Below are 21,192 nucleotides of genomic sequence, written 5' to 3'. Positions count from 1 at the left end.
GTCACCACTTTTATATCAGATCTTTAAGCTCCCAGAGCTTTCTGCCAGCAGTGGTGGCTCAGCATCCCCAGGGCCGGAGAAGGGGGATATGCATTTGCTATCCACTTTGGAGTCCATGTTCCTCCTTTCACCCAGTGACCACACTCTGGGCAGGAAAGAAACGTCTTTGCTAGGTGAGGCAGAGAATTGGTTAAGTGTGGCTGAGCAACAGGAGGGACCTTTCCACAAGCCTTTATCCAGGGAAGAGTTCAGGTCTATACAGGAGAAAGGCACACCCCCAGGAGAAGGGGAGCCTGGCTCCTAGTCCAAGCCCTGTCGCTGACTTGCTGCTCCTGACTGTGGGCAAGCCCTCTGCCCTCTGGACTCCTTTCCCATGTGTGGTCATGGGGTTGGAGCTCATGTTCTCTGAGGGCCTCTAGGCTCTGCCTTTCCCCACTCCCACCCCCTCCTGAGTATCAGTGCTAGGGCTGCCACAGCTGCAAGGAGCCAGGGAGGGAGGGAGGGGGGCTGCAGGCCACTTGGAAATGAAGGACAGGTGATGACCCCACAGTCCCTCTGCAAAGAGCTCCAGAATGGTGGCAGTGATATGGCAGTATGAAGGCGGCCATCCCCTTTCCAGAGAGTTCTTGTGGCATCCTCCATCCCTCTTGATCCTGGCACCTAGTCTCTGAAGCAGTGAGGGTTAGTCCTCGCTTCATAGGTGAGGAAACTGAGGCTCAGACAGGCCCAAGGTCACATAAGGTGTCCTGGTCAGGCTTTGGGCACATAAGCAGGCTTCCTGTTCTGCCAGCCAGTCAAGGGGCTCCTTTGACCCTCAGTCCAGCATCACCTTGCTGGTGGCTGGAGGCCCTGGTGCCTCTGCCTGCACTTCCTTGTCCTGCATCAGGAAGGCCCCTTTCTAGGAACGTGTATACCACACACACGATGAAGACACCACCGCACCCAGCCTTGCGCATCACACCACCACCACTCCCAGGAGGAGGATCGTTCCAGTGTTGGGATGAGGAGAGAGGCCTTGCCCCATGTTGTGCAGCTGGGAGTGGCTGAGGACAGCCTCAAACCCCGGTCTCCAGCCTACCCCATGCTGCCCTCCCACCTGCCTGCCCAGCAGCCTCTCCCTAGAGTTCCTTTCATGTAGTCACAGTGTCTGGGCTTGAAATTCTGGACCACCCCACCAGGCTTGTCCTCAGTCATCTCTGGGATGCACCTCCCTCCCCGTTACCATGACATGTGTTTTAGACCCGTAACCCACAAATACTCACTGTGTTTGCTTAGGGCAAAACATCACATCGTGAACATTTCTAGAAATTAAGAGAGATTACAAAAATTAAGATCTAAGGGACAAGTGGGCAGAATTTATTTATTTATTTTAAAAATTTTATTTGTTCACAAGAGACACAGAGAGGCAGAGACATAGGGAGAGGGAGAAGCAGGCTCCCTACAGGGAGCCCAGTGTGGGACTCGATGCTGGAACTCTGGGATCACACCCTGAGCCGAAGGCAGACGCTCAACCCCTGAGCCACCCAGGTGTCCCTGTAGGCAGAATTTAAAACAAACTGGACCTGGATGTCCCTCCAAATGCTAGCCTCAGCTGTCTTCCTCCAGAACTCACTAGAAGTCATGGGGAAAAGGTCAGGGCAGACCCTAGGGAGGCCTCAGCAACAGGCCAGGATGGCATCCGGGGTGGGGGAAGGCAGGCTAGATTTGGTAAAAGAATGAAACGAGGCTCTTTCCTGGCATCCTCTTCAAACCTCTTACCTTCCTCTAACCTCTCCCAGCCCCGTCCTCCTCCTCTCTCCCTTTTTCCCCATATTCTTCCCTGCTGACCAGACCTCCAGCCTCCAGCTTCTCTCTCCCTCTGCTTCCAGCCCTCAGCCTCCCCCTGCTCTGAGCTTCCCATCCCTCAGTCCCAGGTTCCCTGCTATCCCCTCTGCCACCGGGGCCTCTCCATGGTGGACTGCCACCCTCTCATGGCCGCTCTACTCACTGTCTTCCAGGTCACCCAGACCTCAGGCCGCGTATGTGAATGGTGGCCTTCCGGCCACACAGCACATCAAGCAGGAGTCCCTGCCTGACTACCGGGCCATGACGGAAGCTCGCCCACCCCTGTCTGCTCACTGCCGGGCCCCACCAGCCACTGGCCTGCACACGGACCTGGACCTGCCGGACCGAGGCCTCACTAACCCCACACCTTCCTGCTACCTTCTGGGCAGCGACCCCGGCTCTGGCCTGGGTCCCCAACCTGAGGCCCACCTCCCTGAGGGCAGCCTAAAGCGCTGCTGCCTCCTGGGCCTGCCCCCCACCTCCTCGGCCTCATCTTCCCCCTGTGCCTCCGACGTCACCTCCATCCTCCGTTCTTCCCAGACAGCTCTGGTCACCTGTGTGAATGGACTCCGGAGCCCTCCTCTGCCAGGAGACCTGGGGGGGCCTCCCAAGCGGGCCCGGCCTGGCCCCACCACCACGGAGAGCCATGAGGGCAGTTTGCAGCTTGAAGCCTGCCGGAAGGGGGGCTTCCTGAAGCAGGAGCCTGCGGATGAGTTCTCAGACCTCTTTGGGTCTCACCAGCCAGGCCTGCCACCCCCCTACCCCGTGTCTCAGTTGCCGCCCGGCTCAGGCCTTGGAGGCCTGGGGCTGGGCCTGGCTGGCCGGGGGGGCACTGGCCGGCAAGCTTGCCGGTGGGTGGACTGCTGCGCAGCCTATGAGCAGCAGGAGGAGCTGGTACGGCACATCGAGAAGAGCCACATTGACCAGCGCAAGGGCGAGGACTTCACCTGCTTCTGGGCGGGCTGTGTACGCCGCTATAAACCCTTCAACGCCCGCTACAAGCTGCTCATCCACATGAGAGTGCACTCGGGTGAGAAGCCCAACAAGTGCATGGTGAGTTCCCATGGCCACCAGGCTGGGCCCCTCCCTGGCCAAGCAGAGCAGTCCCACCTCAGTCCTAGGAATGGCTTCTGTGGGACTCCTCCTCTGGGGGCTGGCTATGGTCCCCTGCAGTCGAGGACGGAGGGACCAGTGTGGTGGCAGTACCCCTGTCATGGGGAATCTTGGCTCCTCTCCTCACCAGTGGTCTCATCCCCCATTCACATACACACGATCACACACACTTGTTCAGGTGGTGACGACACACGCTCTGCGGTCAGAGTCTGTCCGGCCAGCCTCCTCTGTTACATGCAGATGTTCAGTGTCTCACCCACCAGTAGTCATGTGAGTTGTGGAACACATGCTTCCCTCCAGCGTGGGGCCTTCCTAAGGCAGCCTTCTGGGGGAGGCTCTTTGAGCCTTGGAGCAGCCCACAGGCTTGGCTTTCTCCAAGGAGCACTGTGACCTCACAGGCATCCAGCTTTAGAGATGTGGGTCCCTTGGACAGGTTTTAGGGTAAGGCCAGGGTTAACCTATAAGGCCCTGGGGAGCACTTGTGGTGCTGTGGCTGGGGTTGAACCTCAGGTTTCCGGGAAAACACACACACACACACACACACACACACACACACACACACTGTGAGCCCCAGTCCTTCTGACTGGTCATTCCTGTGTTGTGCTGTCATGGTGGTAGAACTCCCTATCAGAGCCTTTGTTCCTGATATTCTCAGCCGAGCTGCCGTGCCAACCTCCAAGGCCCAGCTACCTTACCAGGAGAGGTACCTGCCTGGGAATGGAAGGGCGGGAGGAGCCGCCCAGTCTTCCAGGGCCCAGCTCCGTCTTTCCAGCCACTGGGGCATTGGTGAGGCAGGGGAGGAAGCAGTGTGTCTGGTCTACAAGGTCAGTGTTATAGGCAAGGTCGAGCTTTCCCAGACTGGCATGCGGTCACCGATGCTGGACCCCACTTCATGAAGTGTTTGGTTTGGGAAGGGGTGAACCTCTGTCTCTGCTCAAAGCCCAGGGCAGTACTTGGAGGGGCCACAGTGGAGGCAGGAAGCTTCGGGGAGTGGCAGCATGAACTCCACCCTCCTGGGACCAGGTGCCTGTGGGGCCCCTCTGCCAGTGGAGCTGTGGTCTGGGCATGCAACTGGACCAGCTTATTCAGCTCCAGGGGGCTGGGTCTTGAGGAGGAGGAGGTCACTTTATAGACAAAAGTGAGGGACAATGCATAGCCTCTACAAAAGGACAGGAGGAGGGAGCCTGTGGGCAGAGGCTGGACTGCGCAGGCTGAGAATTCAACTGCATCGTGTGTCCTGGGGTTGAGGGCATGCTGGAAAGAGCTGGTGGCTGGGCCAGTCCTGGGGATGCCCCTCTTCATCTGAGGTGTTAGGACACGTGGTTTGCTGAAAGGCATGCCCCTGCCTAAAGGAGGTGACCGGCTGACCACAGGAATGTGAAGGGGCCCATCTCCCTCTGAAGCTCTGGAGCTCACAGCTGCGAAGCAGAGACCTTAACGTCTCCTCTCTTGTGGGGGGTCCTCCCAGTGTCCATGGGGGCCTGGTGTGGAGGCCCACACCTGGCTCAGTGTGGTCAGTGGTGCCTGTGTTGGACCGCAGGGACCTGGGGGATAATCTGGCCTTCCCTGCCTGTTTCCTGGGGAACAGAGCCCTAGTGAGCGGGTTGGAGAGGCCCAGCTTATGCAGTGTGGTCTAGCAATCTCTCTCTATGGTTCTTTCTCTCCCAGGCCTGCCAGGATCTCACTTGATTCAGTGGACTCCTCAGAACACTGGCTTCTACCCAGCTCATGCCTGGCTCTGGGGTCCCAGACCTGGACTTTCCAAGGTCTTTGTCTGCAGGCACCCATGGTCAGCGAGGGGTGGGAGACGGGTGTGGACAGGTTCTGGATGGAGTTTGCATAGGCCCAGGGATGGGTGGCCTAGAAGGCCTTCCTGGAGGAGGTGACATTCCAGCTATGTCTATACTCATCTGTGGTTGCATTTAATCTTTACAAAAGTCCTATAAAACCAAGGTTTTATAGATGAGGAAACAAGGATTCAATGGAGTCCAGCTGACCTTCTGCTTGCTACCAAGAGAACACTTTATTTTGCCTCCTAAGGGGCTCAGGCTTATGGCGATACTACTGACAAACAGCTTCTCAGTGTTGACTATGTGTGGGAGCCATTCTTTTTTGGGGGGAGGGAGGGGCAGAGGGAGAATCTTAAGCAGGCTCTATGCTTGGCACAGAGTCAGACACAGGGCTTGATCTCATCACCCTGAGATCATGACCTGAGCCAAAACCAAGAGTTGGATGCTTAGCCAACTGAGCCCCCCAGACCTCCCAGAGCCATTGTTAGCAATAACTCGGTGTGGTCCTCATAACAACTCTATCAGGCAGATACTTTTAACTCCCATTTTACAGATGAGGAAACTGAGGCTCAGACTGCATAATGTACCCCAGGTCACACAGTGAATTAGGGGCAAACGATAATAACGACAGTATGGAGGCTAATAATCATAATAGTAACAACAGAAGTAACTTGCCCAAGGTTGCACAACTAGAAACCATTAGGGCGAAATCTGAACCCACATCTTTCTGAAACGTGATGCCTTTGTTTGTATAGATTGTCCCATCACACCCCTCCTTCTCTGGGGTCCTGGGCCCAGCCCTGCTGGGTGCCATCATCTGGAGAGGCAGCAGAGACCTCCTCTGGGCCCCTCCTCGCCAGCCAGGGGAGCGCACCTCCTTTCTGCAACGCTGGCGCACTAGGTGACCTGGGGGAAGGGCAGGCCCCAGCCGGCACCCAAATAAATAAAATCTCCCTTCCCTGTAAAATTATTAATTTCTCATGACAGGCCTCTGCTACCATGTGCTGTAATAGACAAAGGAATTTTGGACTCGGATCCTCTGGAGAACAGGAAATAGATGAGACACTTTGATTGAAGAGTAAATGGCCCACTAAAATAGCAGTTAATCCTTTTATTATCTTTCCAGCAGCCGTGCGCACAGCTCTTTCATGAGGTAAGCCTTCCCCGCCCCGTCCGACTGAACACTCCGGGCCCTGCAGCTGGTTTCTATTTAGCCTGCGGAGCCTCCGCTCACGCACCAGGCAGCCCTAGGCGCGGCGAGGAGCCTGCTGCCCTCCGCCCGGGTCACCCGTGCTCAGGTGGGCGCGGGATCGGGTCTCGGCTGTGGGGCCCCGGGCTAGACCCGCCGTCCGGCCACCCCCCCTGCCCTTGCCGCGGCCCGTCCACGCCATCCAGAGGAAGCTCCCTAATCTCTGTGCAATATCCTGTTATGTTTCTTATGTTGTCCGGGTTGTCTTAGCCTTATTAAATTTGGGGTTTCATCTGCATTAGGGTAGCGAGGATCCGTCCAAGCCAAATAACTGCTGCGACGCCTCCAAGACGTTAACTTTGGAAAGATTAGTTTCTTGCTTTCTTAGGTTGGCTCTCCTAGACAGTTGGGATTCTGATTGTCTGAGACTGCAGAAATTAGCAGGCTGTGTAGGGTGCATTTCTGAACATCAAGAAAGAGCAGCAGGACGAGGAAGGAAAACCTTTCATAACCTTGGGTTTTATAAAGTAACTGTGATAATGACAACAGTCCCTGCTTTTGTGGAGAGCTTTCCCGAAGCTGTGAGTGTGGTGTGGAAGGTGTGTGTAAACAAGTGAAAAGCCAGGGTCGACCCATGTCCCCACCTGGGCCTGCCACGTAGCAGCTGTGTGACCTCAGGCAGGTGGCTTGGCCATTCCGAACCATAGCACTCGACTGTAAAATGGAATAATAATAGTACTTGCCTTTTAGGACTGTTGTTGTTAGGATTTAAAGAGATGACATAGGGTGGTGCTTAGTTCTCTTGTCCCCCATCACGCTCTATCCCATCGACCATCATGACAAGATCATTTACGGCCATCTTACAGATGAGGAAACCCAAAAGAGCCAGTTAGTAGCAGAGCCTGGACTTGAGGTCAGCCAATTTCCGACAGCCTTTGCTGTCGGTGAGCTGGGCAGGCTGGGCTGTCACCCATGCCAGAGGCCTTGTCAGGTGTCTGCCAGCAATGAGGAGCACCTGCTCTTGTACCACATGGTATCTGCTCAGGGTGACTGGAACTAGAAGGGGGAACTGGGGCAGAGGCACAGGGAGGAGGCTCTGGTCCCTGCCCTCACAGGCCTAGGAGCCTCGAGGCTGAGCTTACATCCTGCCTGGGTGCCTCTGGTAGCTCTGTCTACACTGACCACTGGTCCCCATCCCTTATGCCCCTCTCCACTATTTGCCAGTCTGTTCCCGGTGCCATTAAGGAAATACATCCCCACTGAAAGTTGAGCATTATTGATTGGCTGCAATCAGCCAGCTGTCTGGGCCTTCTGGGAGGGCCATGCCCACCTCCCAGGGTCCCTGGGCATCTGCTCTTCCCCTACCCCACGTCCTGAGACTAGCCCCGTGGGCTGGCTGGGTTTCTGGGCCAGCAGACACCCCTGACTCATGTCAATATCTCCAACTCCTTCTTGGATGTGTGAACAGGTGGGGCTGCCTGTCCATCTTGGTCATGTGCAGAGAAGAGCCAGGGAAGGCAGACCCTGAGAGGATAGTGAGGGGCCCAGGATCCTGCCACAAATGGGACAGCTTTAGTGGACAGATTCCTGAAAGGGGAAGGTCACCAAAAAATGTTGGGAAAGGTCAGACTGTGGGAAAGTGACCTCAGAGGAGAGGAGAGTCCGCCCCAGAAATGCCTGCCTCACTTGAAGGACAGGTGTCCCTGTGTGCTAGGCCTCATGCTGGGGGCTGGGGCTCCTGAGACAAAGATGAGGTGATACGAGACTTCTGGCACCATGGGAAGGACACCAGCTACCCTTGACTCTCACGCCATCATTACTGACTGAGGGAGGGAAGGGAGCCAGGAGCTGAGGATTCAAGGCCCTGCCGCGTTACCTTGTCTAAGTCGGTCAAGGAGGCTAGAACATCATTGGGCATTTTTCAGCTTCTATCTAGGCTTTCACACACGCATTCCTCAGAGTGGAAGAAGAATTCCTGGGGACTGGAATCATTATCCCCATTTTACAGTTGGGGAAGGGGTGGCCCCGTTCATGCCCAAGGTCAGGTCTCCAGTGCATCATCATAGGGTCAGATTTGAACCCAGGTCTCAGGCCGACTCCAGAGATTATGTGCCAGCCATGACCCTAGGCCATCTCCCAGGTAGAGAACCATCAGTCTGCTTATAAATATCAAGAAAATACCCAGATGTGAAACTCATTTCAGCCAGCTGTCACCGGGTACCTCATATATGTCAGGCCCTGGTGGGCCATGGGGTCACAGAAGGGAATGGAGGAGCCCTCGTTAAGCAGAGAAATGGATAGACGTTTGTATTTAACTGTTTTCCTATGGTATTCCTCCGTCACCTTAAAAGCCTGTTGCACGTCCCCTGCCTTGCTGATAGGGTGAGACCTTTGTTCTGTCTTGGAGAAGAGGCCATTTGTGGGATGAGGAGTGAGACATTTCACCTTCTTCAAAAGAAATAAGCCACCTGAAGATAAGCTTCCTTTCTGGAGGCTGGGGTTTCCAGTGAGATAAAAAGCTACAAAATGGAGCATGGCTTAAAGTCCTTGCCCTTGAAACTCCTGTTATAAATGAGCACAGAGAGGTCAAGTTGCTCCAACAAGCCTAGGTGCCCAGTCCACCCACTTTGGAAATGGGGCCTGAGCCTTACCTCCTTGTTCTAAGGTGGGAAGTGTCTCGATAGGGAAACTTTTCCAGGCAAAGGCAGCTTTTAAGTTGGCCATGCAGATGTGCCCTTTTTAGCCACCCCTCCTGGGGTCCCTCCTAGGATCATGTCAGTTCTCGCATCTATGTATCATCAGATGGAGAAACCAAGGCCCAGAGAGGGTGCATCCATGGCCCAGCATCACCCAGTCCTGGGATGCCTGCTATATTTCTCCCAGCCCTGAGGCTTCTTCTGCTCCCAAACTCCTAGAGAGTCTGCACATTCCAGCTCCTTTTCACTCATTGTGGCCTTGGCTTTTGCTGGTCCCCCTGTCTAGAATGCCTTTCCCAGCCCAGCAAACTCCTAATCATTATTCCACAGCCTAAACCAGAGGTTGTCCCCTTCTCCAGTCCCCCTCCCTGTCTCTGGCTCTCCCCGCATGTGTTATCCCACGTATAACAGTGTTTCCTGGTGTGGCCAAGTGTCTTGGGGACCACATGCCCTCTGATGTCTGGCCCAGCTTTGGAGGCAGAGAAGCTAAGCCTGCTCTCTGGTGTGGAGACTCTGCCCTAGTGCCGACCTGGTCTTCTCATTATAAGGCTACGTGAGTTTCCTGCAGAGTCACCAAATTGGCAGGGCCCTAAAGCTGGGCATCTACACACCCTCTAATGTGATGCTTAAAGCTTTTCTGCAGGAAAGCCTGAACTTGAAACTTGGCTTTGCTCCATGATTGTGTGTGAGTAACTTGACTTCTGTAGGGCTCCGTGTTCTTACCTGTGAAGCAAGTATGGGAACAGGATAGTTGGGAGGCTTCCGTGAGATGCCATATTTGAGGTGCTTGCGCGATGCTTGGCACATCGTAAATCGCCAGCAAATGACCCTAGTTTGGACAGTTTGCATTAGGAAAAGAGAAAAGGGAGAATCTGAAATGGATAGTAGCCATGCAGTCGGGAACATCCTCCAAAGGAGCCAAAAGGGCTGATGTAAGTCACAGGTTAGTCATGGACCGGCCCTGTGGCTGTGGCCAGGTCACCGTGCTGTGCTGAGCCTGCGTTTCCTGAGCTGTGAAATGGGAGAAGTCTAGCACTCTGTTCAGTGGGAGTCCAACAGATACCGGTACCTGTCTCCCTCCTGAGTGCAAGGCTCCCCCGTCACGGAGCTTGGCTCAAACTGGGAAACCTTCCTCGCTCCTTTAGTTTTTAAGAATCAAAGTCAGGGGGCTTCCTAAGTAGGAACTTCCTGGAAGCTCTGACCTTGGTTAGATCTAAGCCCTGTATGGGGGGAAAAAGTAAGGCCCCGGATGGAAGTGATTTGTCTGGGGGGGAAGGAGAGGGGACCTGGACACCGATGGGGTGGGGTGCATTCCAGCTCTGCTGCTTGCTAGCTCTGCCACCTTGGACAAGTCACTTCACTGCCCAGTGTCTGTTGCTGAACCTGTAAAGTGACTGCGGGAACACCAACCCCAGAAGAGTCTCTGTGAGGGGCGGCAGGGCCACGCCTTATATGGACACAGAGTGCCCTGCACGCAGGAGCATGTTGACTTCTGACTCTCAGTCCAGTGCTCCTGCTCGCAGCCAGACCTCAGAGGACACAGCCACCCTCAGGCACATTCCTGCCATCAGGCACCTATGTGTGAGCCACACACTCCCCCAACACAGTTCCCAGCCTACAGCGCTCCTGGCTCCTCCCTCCCTGCTCCACAGCCCCCTTCCTCACTGCCACCGCTGCCCCCCAACCCCATCCTCCCATCCCCTACCTCATCTCCATCCCTGCCCACCCCCTTCGGTCTTATTTAAATTCTGACTCAGGAATCCATGAGCCAAGCTGGACGCCTAACCAGCCTTGAGACCTCAAACAAGTCACGTGGCCTCTGGGAGCCTCAGTTTCCTGTGTGTGTAAAAGGGAGACAGTTGTGAGATTAAATGAGATCATGCATGTGGAGCGCTTACCTCATGCCTGGCAAATACTTGGCGCTTGAAAACAGGAGCCCTTGTGTTGATTTTTTGGGTTTCTTTTTCTTTCTTTTTTTTTTTTTGAGTCATCAAACCCAAGGTCTAACATTCTAGGAGCACCAAACTTGAGGATACAGGAGGACGCTGGCCAAGTTTTGTGAACTCAGCACTGCTTTATGGAATATGAAAAAAATTAAGGATAAAAAAACATGACCGTCTGAATTGAATTTAAAATAATAAAAGGGGAGAAAAAAAGCTTTTTAATTTAATGTAAATGGAATTGAAATGATTCTCTTATTAGAATGAGAATGTCAGATAAAATCAACAGTGACTCTAAGAAAGTGTCCAGACCATGTTTTCTGAGAGGAACATTCTGGAAACAGTAAGCTTCATGATTAAGCATGAATAGGCTCTGTCTTTGCTGGACGACCAGTGGGTGAGCTGAGCTCAGCTGCGCAGTAGGACCTCAGCATCCTGTCCTCATCTGTTTGGTGGGCGATGGTCAGGTAACTCCTCTGGCCTCAGTCACCTTGGACACTCCCAAGACCCAGGATGCCCTCAGGAGTCCTTACCTGTGCCCCTCCTGCAGGAGAGAGCCTGGTGCTCATCAGTGTTGTCTCTCTACTCACACCAATCTTTCAATAACTTTGTTGGCACCCACACTGTGCCAGGTGTGATGCTAGAAGCAAGGGGTACAATGTCAAAGGAGGAATGGTCTGGTGGCAAAGGAATTAAGACAGAGGGGGAGAAGCTTCCCCCGGGATGTCACGAGAGCTGGGCTTTAAAGGGTGAGTAGGAACTTTCCAGGTGAAGATCATGAGGGAAACCTTTTCAGGGAAAGAGAACAAAGCACAGAAACGTTTTGAAATGTGACTGTCTTCACCCTTGTGGAAGTGTAGGTTATCATCTGGCGCTTGGAGTGTGTTACCTCCCTGGGGCTGGGAGCAGAAGTGGTAGTTGGAATTGGACCTTGAAGGGCCTCCATGTTCAGAATAAGGACCTTGGTCTGTACCCTGAGGGAAGTGGAGGGAGTAGTGGAAGGGTTCTGAGCGGGAGAGTGACCCAGTGAATGTTAGTGTGGAGAGCGTGGGTGTGTGTGGTATGTGGTCCTCAGAGGGGGGAGTGACAGCAGGCTGAGGACACAGAAGCTCAGGAAGGAACCTTCATCCCCAGGTCCACCAGGGCCTCCCAGACCGGCTCTGTCGCCCAGCCAGCATGACTTGGCTATCAGCCAGGGCCTGGGCACCCCGGGCTAGGCCAGCTCAGCCCAGCAAAAGCCCTACCTACTGGGGTAATGTGTCCTTGAGCTTGGGTAACTGAGCATCCAGCACATTTACCAGTGGGAAACAGGAAAGGCATTTCCCATAATGTGGCTCTGTAAAGTTTGCACAACTGTTCTTTGTTTTCCGTCCATCCCCACAATAAATCTTCCTCCACTGCCAGGGCCGGGGCCTCCGTGGTCTGTAAGTGATTAGGGCACTGACTGGTGCTGCGCTGCCTCCTCATGATGCGTTCTTCTGACATGGGCACTAAGAAAATGGGAGCCCGTCACTGGGATGCTGTGGCTTCGCAAGTGGCGATTTCCAAATAGCTAGGAGGTGGCCACCTGAAGGCAAGCATCCCACGCCTGCCCTCCACATGCCCCAAGCCCCCTGGCCAAGTGTGCCGTATGGGGCATAAGCTGGGGAGGGCAGGAGTACACCGTAGTCCTGGGATGTGCATTTCTTGCAGATGGGACTGTGGGACTGGGGTCTCCATGGAACCGCATTTCTGGGGACAACACCTGGACGTCTCTGCTGGCCTGGAGCAAGGCAGGCATCCAGTCAGTGTCTGTTCATCTGATGAACCATCCACAGCCTGTTTTACCGTAACTGAAAAGCATAGGATTTTTGGAGTCAAAAGTAACATTTGCACCTTCCTCGAGCCTGGGCAGGGCCCTGGGATGCAGAGTTTTGATGGGCAGGTCCTGTGCTGAGGGCGTGCGCAGGGCAGGGGCAGGATCCCTGCTTTGTCGTGAGGTCCCTGAAATCCAGGGCTGCTGCTGCCTGGCCAGGAGTCTGGGACTCCACCTCATCTCCTTGGCTCCCTGCTCCATGATCTTCCCATTGCACATGGTTGCCTTCGTAGCTCCATTTATCCGTGAGTCTCTGCTTTCCAGAATCTGTTGAACCCAAGTTTTAAGAGTCATTGTGACCTATGAGGTCATTTCTGACCAGGGTTAGTTGCCAGTGACTACGATAGCAATTGGAAGAAAGAGAGTTGGCTCTGGGAAGAAGAATGAGTCCGCTGCACCTCAGATACTTCCTCAAGCTCTTCCTCCCATCCCTGTCCCTACTACGTGCTCCCATTCCTTCTCCCCAGACCTCCAGGACGACAGGAGGTGGCTCATTGAGGCCATAAATCCGAATGCCTGTTTGTAGTTTTGCCATTTGCCTGTGTGGAAACAGCCCCTTAGAGAGGATTTGGCTCGTTGAAGATCCCAGAGCAAAGGAAGGAAGGCCCAGCTCTTTGGGCTCCCAGCCCAGTGCCCTTCCCACTCTACAGAGGCACTAGCTGTTGAGGACCTACTATGTGCTAGGCCCCATGTTGCAGGCTGGTATGCACTGTCTCCATCTCTACCATCACTGTTTCCCATATCCTGAAAGAACACAGGTCTGTGTGGTGTTTGCACTGAGGAGGAACCTTCCAGGAGATCTCTGCTGCAGGAGCACTCTTTGATAGGTGGGGACCTGATGACCCTACAGGTCACTGCATGGGGAGTGACTTGTGTCTTGTGCAGCCCATGTGTGTCAGCATCACCTTCCCTCCCTGTAGGGTCTGGTCCAGGAAGCACAGCCCAGCAGGCTCCGGGGAGACTCTGGCAGTAGGCTTCAAACCTCACATGTCTGCATGCATTGGAAAAGCATAGTGATTGATTGCTGCAGGTGTTGGGCCCTGAGAAGCCTGGCTTGTATGGAAGCCCACAGGCACTTCCCCTGCTGCCCCTGACCCTTACTTTCTTCATATTCTGACAGAGCCACCTGGCCTTGGGATCTCAGTTTCTTCATCTGTGTGATGAGGACTTTGCTTAGTTCAAAGCTCTTAGGACTCAGGACCCTGATTTGGTCAGGATGGGTAGAGACAGCGTGACCCTGGGGTTCAGAGCTCAGTTCCCTCCCCAGCTCTGCACTCAAACTGCCTTGTGGCTCTGGGAATGTCCCCAGACCCCTTTGGGTTCTCAGATTCCTCATCTATAAAATGGAAGGTCTGGACTCCAGGATTTATTTATTTATTATTTATTCATTCATTCATTCATTCATGGAGTGGGGGCAGAGACACAGGCAGAGGGAGAAGCAGGCTCCATGCAGGGAGCCTAACGTGGGACTCGATCCTGGGTCTCCAAGATCACGCCCTGGAGGGAGGCAGCACCAAATCACTGAGCCACCCAGCTGCCTGACTACAGGATTTCTAAGATCCTTTGAACCCAAGACTTTCAGAGCCCTGTCTTTATCTTTCTGCATTCCTGGCAGGGCCCCAAGGAGGAGGAAGGAGACAGAGGACAAGGAGGCAGGTGTACCCCTTCTCCACCCCCACCCCCCCAGGAGCCTTCTGGTCTCAGCTCCTTGCACACTTCTCTCTTGCTCCACTCCAGCCACCTGGCTCTTGGTCGTTCCTCCAGTGTAGTCCATTCCCACCTCAGGCTCTTTGTCTGGCTCTTCCCCTCTGCCTCAGACACTCCTGTCCCATCCCAGTCCCCTCTGGGTGCATGTGGGCCTCTGCTCCTGCATGCCGCTGCCACAGCCGGGCTCTGTCTTTCTGACCGTGGGCCCAGAGATGGAGCGAGAGAACAATTCTGTATTAACTGATGACAAAAATGCATTACAGCCATGAAGGCAACAAGGGAACTGATTAAACTATCCCCAAGCAGCTCTCTTAAAGAGCGAGAAAGGAAGGAATGTGGCATTTGTTAGGAAGGCGTTCTCCTCTAGATGCCAGATTCAGCTCTTTGTGTTTTCTCAGTGACTTTTTGATGTTGCCGTGACCACCCCATTTTATGGATGAGCCAACTGAGCCCCAAGGAGTGAAGTGTTGGGCCTTCTCCCACTGCTCCAGGACACCCCGTGTATTCACATGATTTTCTGTAATTGAGTGCAAACTGATTACTCCTTTTTTTCATTGAGCTCACCCCAGAGGACACCTGACAAGAAAACTGAATTAGTTACTGTGTCTCCTCAGAAGCAGTCACAGGGGATATGGGCTTTTCATGGGTTTGGAGCTGATCTTTCCAGTTAACCTGGATGCTGGGTGGTGGGGAGGGGTTGCTGTATCAGGAGTCAGCACCATGAGCCCAGTTCTCATGTCCCCCTTTCAGGTCTTCCATGTGTAGGAAAATAGCCGACCTCACAGCTTAGGGGAGACTTGTAGGCATCAGAGGGTGGGAGGGGTTTGAGGGCAGCTGCCTGGTGCTCCAGCCCTGAGAAGGGGTGAAGAAACCAGATCAGGATGGAAGGGCTCTGTGGCTCACAATGGCAAACACTGGAGTGGAAGAGAATGTGGGAGGTCCTATAGCCAGTAAGAGTTGGCATTGAGAGTTGAATCCAAGTAAGCCTGCAGGTGTAGCCACTCCTTAGGAAGACCTAGACCCTGCCCTTGAGGCTCCTAGAATCCACGTTCCATGTCCAAGGTCTTGCCTGGGCCCTTATTTGCCATGACCTTGGCTGGGCATGTTATTTCTGCATTCTGGTCTCAGTTTCCATATCAGTTTGGTGGGAATGATAATCCTGCCTTATCTGGGTGGAATTGTGTATGGCTCTTCACCTCATGTCACCCTCATAACAACTCCATGCCTTTGGAAACATTGTCCCATCTTCACAGTGAGGACCTTGGGGCTGGACAGGCTGGGTGGCCAGCAGAGGGTCACACAGCAAGCCCACTGTCATACCCAGGGACACACGGGGTCAGCAGCCATGCCCAAGGTCACACAGTGGGTCTGCTCTCTTGCCCAGGGTTGCACAGTAGGTCAGCAGCCGTGCCCAGGGTGGCAATAGTTCTGCTTTCATGCCTAGGGTCACACAGTGAGTCAGCAGCCATGCCTAGACTCATATAGAAGGTCAGGGGCCATATCCAGGGACACACAGTGGGTCTGTAGCCATGCTCAGGGTCTCACAGTGGGTCTGCTCTCATGCCCAGTGTCACACAGCAGGTCTGTAGCCATGCCCAGGGTCGCACAGTGGGTCTGCTCTCATGCTCAGGGTCGCACAGCAGGTCTGTGTCCATGCCCAGGGTCGCACAGTGGATCTGTTCTCATGCTCAGGGTCGCACAGCGGGTCTGCGGCCACACCCAGGGCAAGCTCCTCCCTTACCACACTTCTCCTTTGAGCCCTGTCAGCTCCTGTGCCCAGGGATGACGCTGTTTCTCAGGCCAGCTCTGCTGCTGCTGCCCCACAGGAGTCCAGCCCAAGGGCTGGGGGAAGACGAGGTGTGGTCCTGAGGCCTGAGGAACAGAGGGTCTGCCGCCTGCAGTCAACACCTCTGTCAGGAAGTTCTCCGCTCGTGCCTTCAAAGCACCAGCCTTTAATTGTCTCCACATTGTGAACCCAGGAAGGTTTGTCCTGACAACTGGTTGGTGAAATCAGCCAGGAGATCCCCCTTCCCACAGCCTTTCAAGAGCTGTCTGAGGTGGTTACCAGAGGGTATAAATTAGATTCACCTGGCAAGACCCCACATCCCTCTGGAATATTCCTGAAAACGCTCCCATTGGATCCTGTCAGAGAAGCAGGGATTAGGCCTGGGCCCCCAGGAAGCTGGGCAAGTGAGAAGTAGGTGCTCTGCATACTCACTGGTGAGGTGGTGAAGGGAACCGGGCCTCCTCATGGCATTCGCCGACCCTAGCACTTCTGGCTTCGTCTTCTTCCTCCATAAAAACACTAAAAATTACATTTTATGATGGCATTGGCATAAAGACACATTCACATTATGTGTTAAAACTTTTTCTTTGACCTAGAAGTTCCTTTTTTTCTTCCGACTTTAAATTAAAACATTTTCATGAGTCCCTGAAAATACCGTGGACTCGAGCCACTGTGCTAACATGCCTTGTGGGTAAGTCAGCCCAAAGCCAATCTGCAGAGGCTGGAAGTGTTTGAAGTACGATCCATGCCCTCGCCTCACCCTTCTCGTTCTCTGGGCTTCAGTTCCATCCTGTGAAGAGGGTTAGGTAGAGGAAACACCAGAAAATCCTGTTGTGATGTCTACTCTGTTCCTTCCTGTACTACTACATTTTTTTCCTGATTGAATTTTTGGTTTCCATTAAGGATTCCTGGACATTCACAACAAAAAATCTATATGTAGCTGAACTGACACAGATGAGAGAAAATGGCATAAACAACTGAAAAACCTAAGCTCATTTAGTTATCGTGATTGAACCCTGTATTTTCTTGGAGCTTCCTAGAAGCCAAGGCAAAGAAGGCAACTTGTTGAATTGTGGAATTCTGGCTCTCTGGGAAAGGAAGACCACGAAGCTTGTGCATTTGGAGCCCGTTTTGTCTGGATCTCAGATCCCTGTGAGGCCATGGTGAGAGTCCCCTGAGCTGATGGCTGGAGGAAGGCGGTTGAATTGGTTCATGATAATACAGAATCACTGAATGAAATAACCCTGATTTTCACCACTGATTTTGCTGTGTTCTTTGAAAAGAGCGAAGGGCAAGTAGATACTGGCAGTGAAGGAACTTACTTGTGTTCTCTAGGCTGTGTTGTGCTTTTAGGCTGTCTGTGTCCATTTCACAGATGGAGAAACCAAGTCTCGGAGAAGCTAAGTACCCGACCCTGATCATCCAGTGGGACCGGACTTCTCTGGCAAGTGGCCTTTCTCTGCAGACTTCACACTTCGGTTCATGCCTTGGGCGGATTCAGTCCCATCTTCAGGGAACTTGTAGCCTAGGGCACTCGATGGATGCTAAAAAGAAGAGGGCAAGACTGTGTGCTCTGAGGGAGCTCAGGGGGAGCTCAGGGGCTGCTGAGGGCCTAAGGGAGGGGAACAGAATAGCATCAGGAGGAGGTGAGACAGGGCATCCCAGGAGGCACCAGTAGCATATGGGCCAGGAGGTGAAACAGTGACCCCTTGGTCAGAGCTGTGGCAGAGCAGAGAGAAGAAGCTGCCTGCCAGGTTTCCTACGTATGAGCAGAAGAAACCAGCCCTAGCCTTAGCCCTATGTCCCTCCATCTCTCCCCTGCTCCCTAGAATGTACCAGAAGGCCCCTGTGACTACAGAGGGTCTCTCTGTCTAAGGAAAGAGGAACAGATTTTGAGGACAGGTGGGATCTCTGTTTTCCCAGAGGCCGGGAAGCAGGGAGCCTCCACCTGCTTCCCTAAAAGACGACAGACAGTCCAAACACCACTGTGCTCTTGCTCGAGGGCCAAAGCTGTAGCAGGACATCCCATAGGACAGGCTTGACCCTGGTCTCCCTCAGCCTGACACAGTGTTGCTTCCTCTTTGTGGTGCATCTGTTAGCAAAGAAATGATCGGATCTGAAAGATACCCAGGAGAGACAGGGGACAGAAGAGGTGGAGAGGTCTGTAAATGAGGGATTAGTGCTCCACCCTGGCCTGGATTCATTGAGTGGACTCTGGCATAACCTTGGCAGCCCAGAGGAGGAGAGTATGAGCTGGTTTGGGGTATGCAGGGTTGGGCGGTGCCGCCAGAGGACCGCTGGGTGGGGGATATGCAAGGAGAGAGGGTGTCATCAGCCTGAAGGTAGACCTGGTCAGTGACATGGGAGAGAAAGCCTTTATAGGATGGGGGAGAGGCTAGGGCCGAGGGGGAGAGGCAAGGAGTTTGGGTAACCAGGTAGGGCAGAGTGGTGGGTGAAGAGTCAAGTAATGAATTTGGTTTCCAAAGAAAGAACCTTGGACTTGGAATTTGAGTAAGATGGGCTGGAGGAGAGCAAGGAAGTTTTGGAGAGGCTGAGAGGGACGGTGGAGGGAAACTGCCTGCATGGTGGGTTAGGTGACTTGGGTGGAGGAGGGCGTGGTTCAGGGCGTGTGTGTGCACGCGCATGCGTGTACGTGCGTGTCGTGGTCATTTGCTCTCTCTCCTTCTAAATTCATGCCTGCAAAGCTGTTTTGTGGATTTGCTCTGAGAGTGGGATTATACAGGGGAATGGCCCAGAAGCTGGGGAAGACAGTGAGAGGCATCCGAGCTGGGCAGGGAGGAAATGAGGGCCAGAGAGGCCCAGTGGGTGGGAAGCCAGGGCAGACAGGAGGACAGTGGGTGAACTAGCTGGAAAGAAAGGTAGCTGTGGCCACCGTGCTTGGGCATTTTATATGTGTTATCTTGAACTGGGAGACATGTTACTAGCTCTCTTTTGTGGGGGAGGAAACTGAGGCACAGCAAAGTTAGGTAGCTTACCTGTGGTCACACAGTTAGTGCTGAAGCTAAGTCTGTCCCTGCAGTCTGACCTCCTACTCGGATGTGCGAATCTACACCCGGAACCCAAAGTGTGTGTGTTGGGAGGTGGGTTTGAGGTGAGCAGAGGAGGGAGGATTGGGGGCAGAAGACCAGTGTAGGAGATCACCAAGATGAGTCTGGCCCTGGGCAAGGGAGCAAGCCTGAACTGGCGATGAGGGACTTTGCTGAGTGTGGAACAGGAGGTGCCCAGGAAGCACTTCTCCAGGAGCCTGGGAGAAAGAGGGGTGGGCTTCCAGAAGGTGGGAAAGGAATACCGAACATCTGAAATGAAGAGGCAGAGAAAACTGGGGTCTCCCCACTGAGAGCGTTTAGTGGCATCATGGGGGGAGCAGTGAGGGAAGTGTAGGGTGATGGTAATTTGGGTCATCCTTGCCTTGTGGACTGGCTGGATCACAGAGTAGAGGATGGCTTGGGTGGCTCACTCATCTATCCCCTGTTGACCAGGCATGCCCATTACCCAGAAAGAGGTAGACTGGAGGGCCAGGTACCCCTTCATTGTGCAGGGGTCAAGGAGGGCCCTTGCACAGTCCTCTGTGCATCAGCTCCTGCACCATCCACCATCCCAGGGCCCCAGACTGGTACACGGCCCAGCTCAGAGCAGCTTCCATGTGTGACCGTTCACTGCCATGGATCTGTTCTGTGTGGAGTGTTGGCCACACAGCAAGGAGTCCTGCCCTGGAGATGCTCATAATCCAGAGAGGGGACGAACAGGGGCCCAAGTTACAAGACCCCCCCCCCATAATGAATCCCCTGGAGGAAAATAAATGGGAACCCAGAGGAAAGGATTTAATCCAGGGTAGAGAAGCTCCTGGAAGGAAGCTCGGTAACACTTACCCAGATGCGGGACACCTGAGTGGCTCAGTGGTTGAGCAGCTGCCTCTGGCTCAGATTGTGATCCTGGGGTCCAAGGATCGAGTCCCACATCCGGCTCCTCACAGGGAGCCTGCTTCTCCCTCTGCCTGTGTCTCTGCCTCTCTCTCTGTGTCTCTCATGAATAAATAAATAAAATCTTTAAAAAGTTACCCAGAAGCAAAAGGATGGGAAGGGTGTCCCAAGGAGAGGGAACAGCATAGGAAAAGGTCTGGAGATGAGAGTTGTGTGTGAGTCGGAGCATGGATGGTGGGGAGGTGAGCAGGGCCGTGGTGGAGACCTGGTGGGTCACATGGAGGAGCCTGGCTTCGCCTACAGGGCTGCAGAGACTGCAGAGTGGGTTGAAGCAGGAGAGGCGTAAAGTTGTGTGAACACGTGTGTATGTTGCCTCATGGGAGCCAACACTCATCCCGTCATGCCGGAGCACCAACTGGGTGCTCTCTGCCCCACTCTTTTTAATTACAGGTAACTACTTGATTCTAGAGGCTTTTCCAAGAAAGTCGTGTCTTTGGTTATAGTTTCTCAGGGTTTAATAAGCCCTTTTCTCCAGATTTTTAGGCTGCTAGACAATACTGTGCTGGCAAGCCGTTTTCCAGCTTGGCCCAAGAACCCTCAGTGCCGAGCCAGGGTGTCCAGTGAGGACCCCTAGCAAGATATCAGGGCCTGACAGGGCCACTGGCTCTGCACTTGAAATGATTGTACCGTTTGTTGAGAGGGTCCCTCCCCAGGAGCCCAAGCTTTGGGTCAGCTGGGCCTCCCCCAACTGGGAGCCTATGGTCAAACCATGGCCAAACTCAGTGCTTCTCCTTTTGGCCATATTCATGTCTAGACCCCATGGCCAGGTGAGGATCACCATGGCCCTCAGTAACAGTACGGCTGGAACCATGGATAGGGCTTGGATGCGAGGGCAGTGTGGGGCTGCTTTCCTTATTAGAGACCCCAGACATCAGGACCCCAGCAGCCTCCCCAGTCAGATAAGGAGTGGGGAGCCACCGCCCCAAAACTAATCCCCAGGGACTGGCTATGCTGTGTGACATTGGGAAAGGTTTTTTTTGTTTTTTTTGTTTTGTTTTGTTTTGTTTTTTACCTTTTTGAAGCTTCTGTTTCCTCCTCTGTAAAATGGTGCTTCAGGGGGTGTCCAGAAGCAGACCCTGAGAGAGGTGGCTGTGTGTACACGTTGTCTCCCAGGGGAGACAGAGTGCGTGTGTGTGTGGGGGGGGTCTGCCCTATGTGGCAGTGTAGTGATACCTGTCTGTCAAGGTGGAGAGGGGTTCGTTCATTCATTCAGCAAGCATTTACTGAGTCCTTGGAAAACACTCAACAGTGTGTGACATGCCGGAGACAATGTGGTGAATGGTACCTAAGA

The 21,192-nt window shown here is 53.8% G+C and overlaps 1 protein-coding gene across 3 annotated transcripts in view; it reads left to right on the top strand.

Annotated features, from left to right (window-relative positions):
• Positions 1-21,192, top strand: part of GLIS1 (GLIS family zinc finger 1) — a 225,378-nt gene that overhangs the window by 144,477 nt on the left and 59,709 nt on the right. For all 3 annotated transcript variants that reach the window (XM_055306962.1, XM_055306963.1, XM_055306961.1), the window contains exon 4: positions 1,998-2,877. In XM_055306962.1, the coding sequence (XP_055162937.1) occupies positions 1,998-2,877 (880 nt within the window). The remainder of the gene's footprint in view (positions 1-1,997; positions 2,878-21,192) is intronic.

Source organism: Nyctereutes procyonoides, unplaced genomic scaffold (assembly GCF_905146905.1).
Source record: "Nyctereutes procyonoides isolate TBG_1078 unplaced genomic scaffold, NYPRO_anot_genome, whole genome shotgun sequence".
Lineage (NCBI taxonomy): Eukaryota > Metazoa > Chordata > Mammalia > Carnivora > Canidae > Nyctereutes > Nyctereutes procyonoides.
The sequence above is the reverse complement of the archived record's forward strand: the minus strand, read 5'-3'. Positions and strand labels throughout refer to the sequence as shown.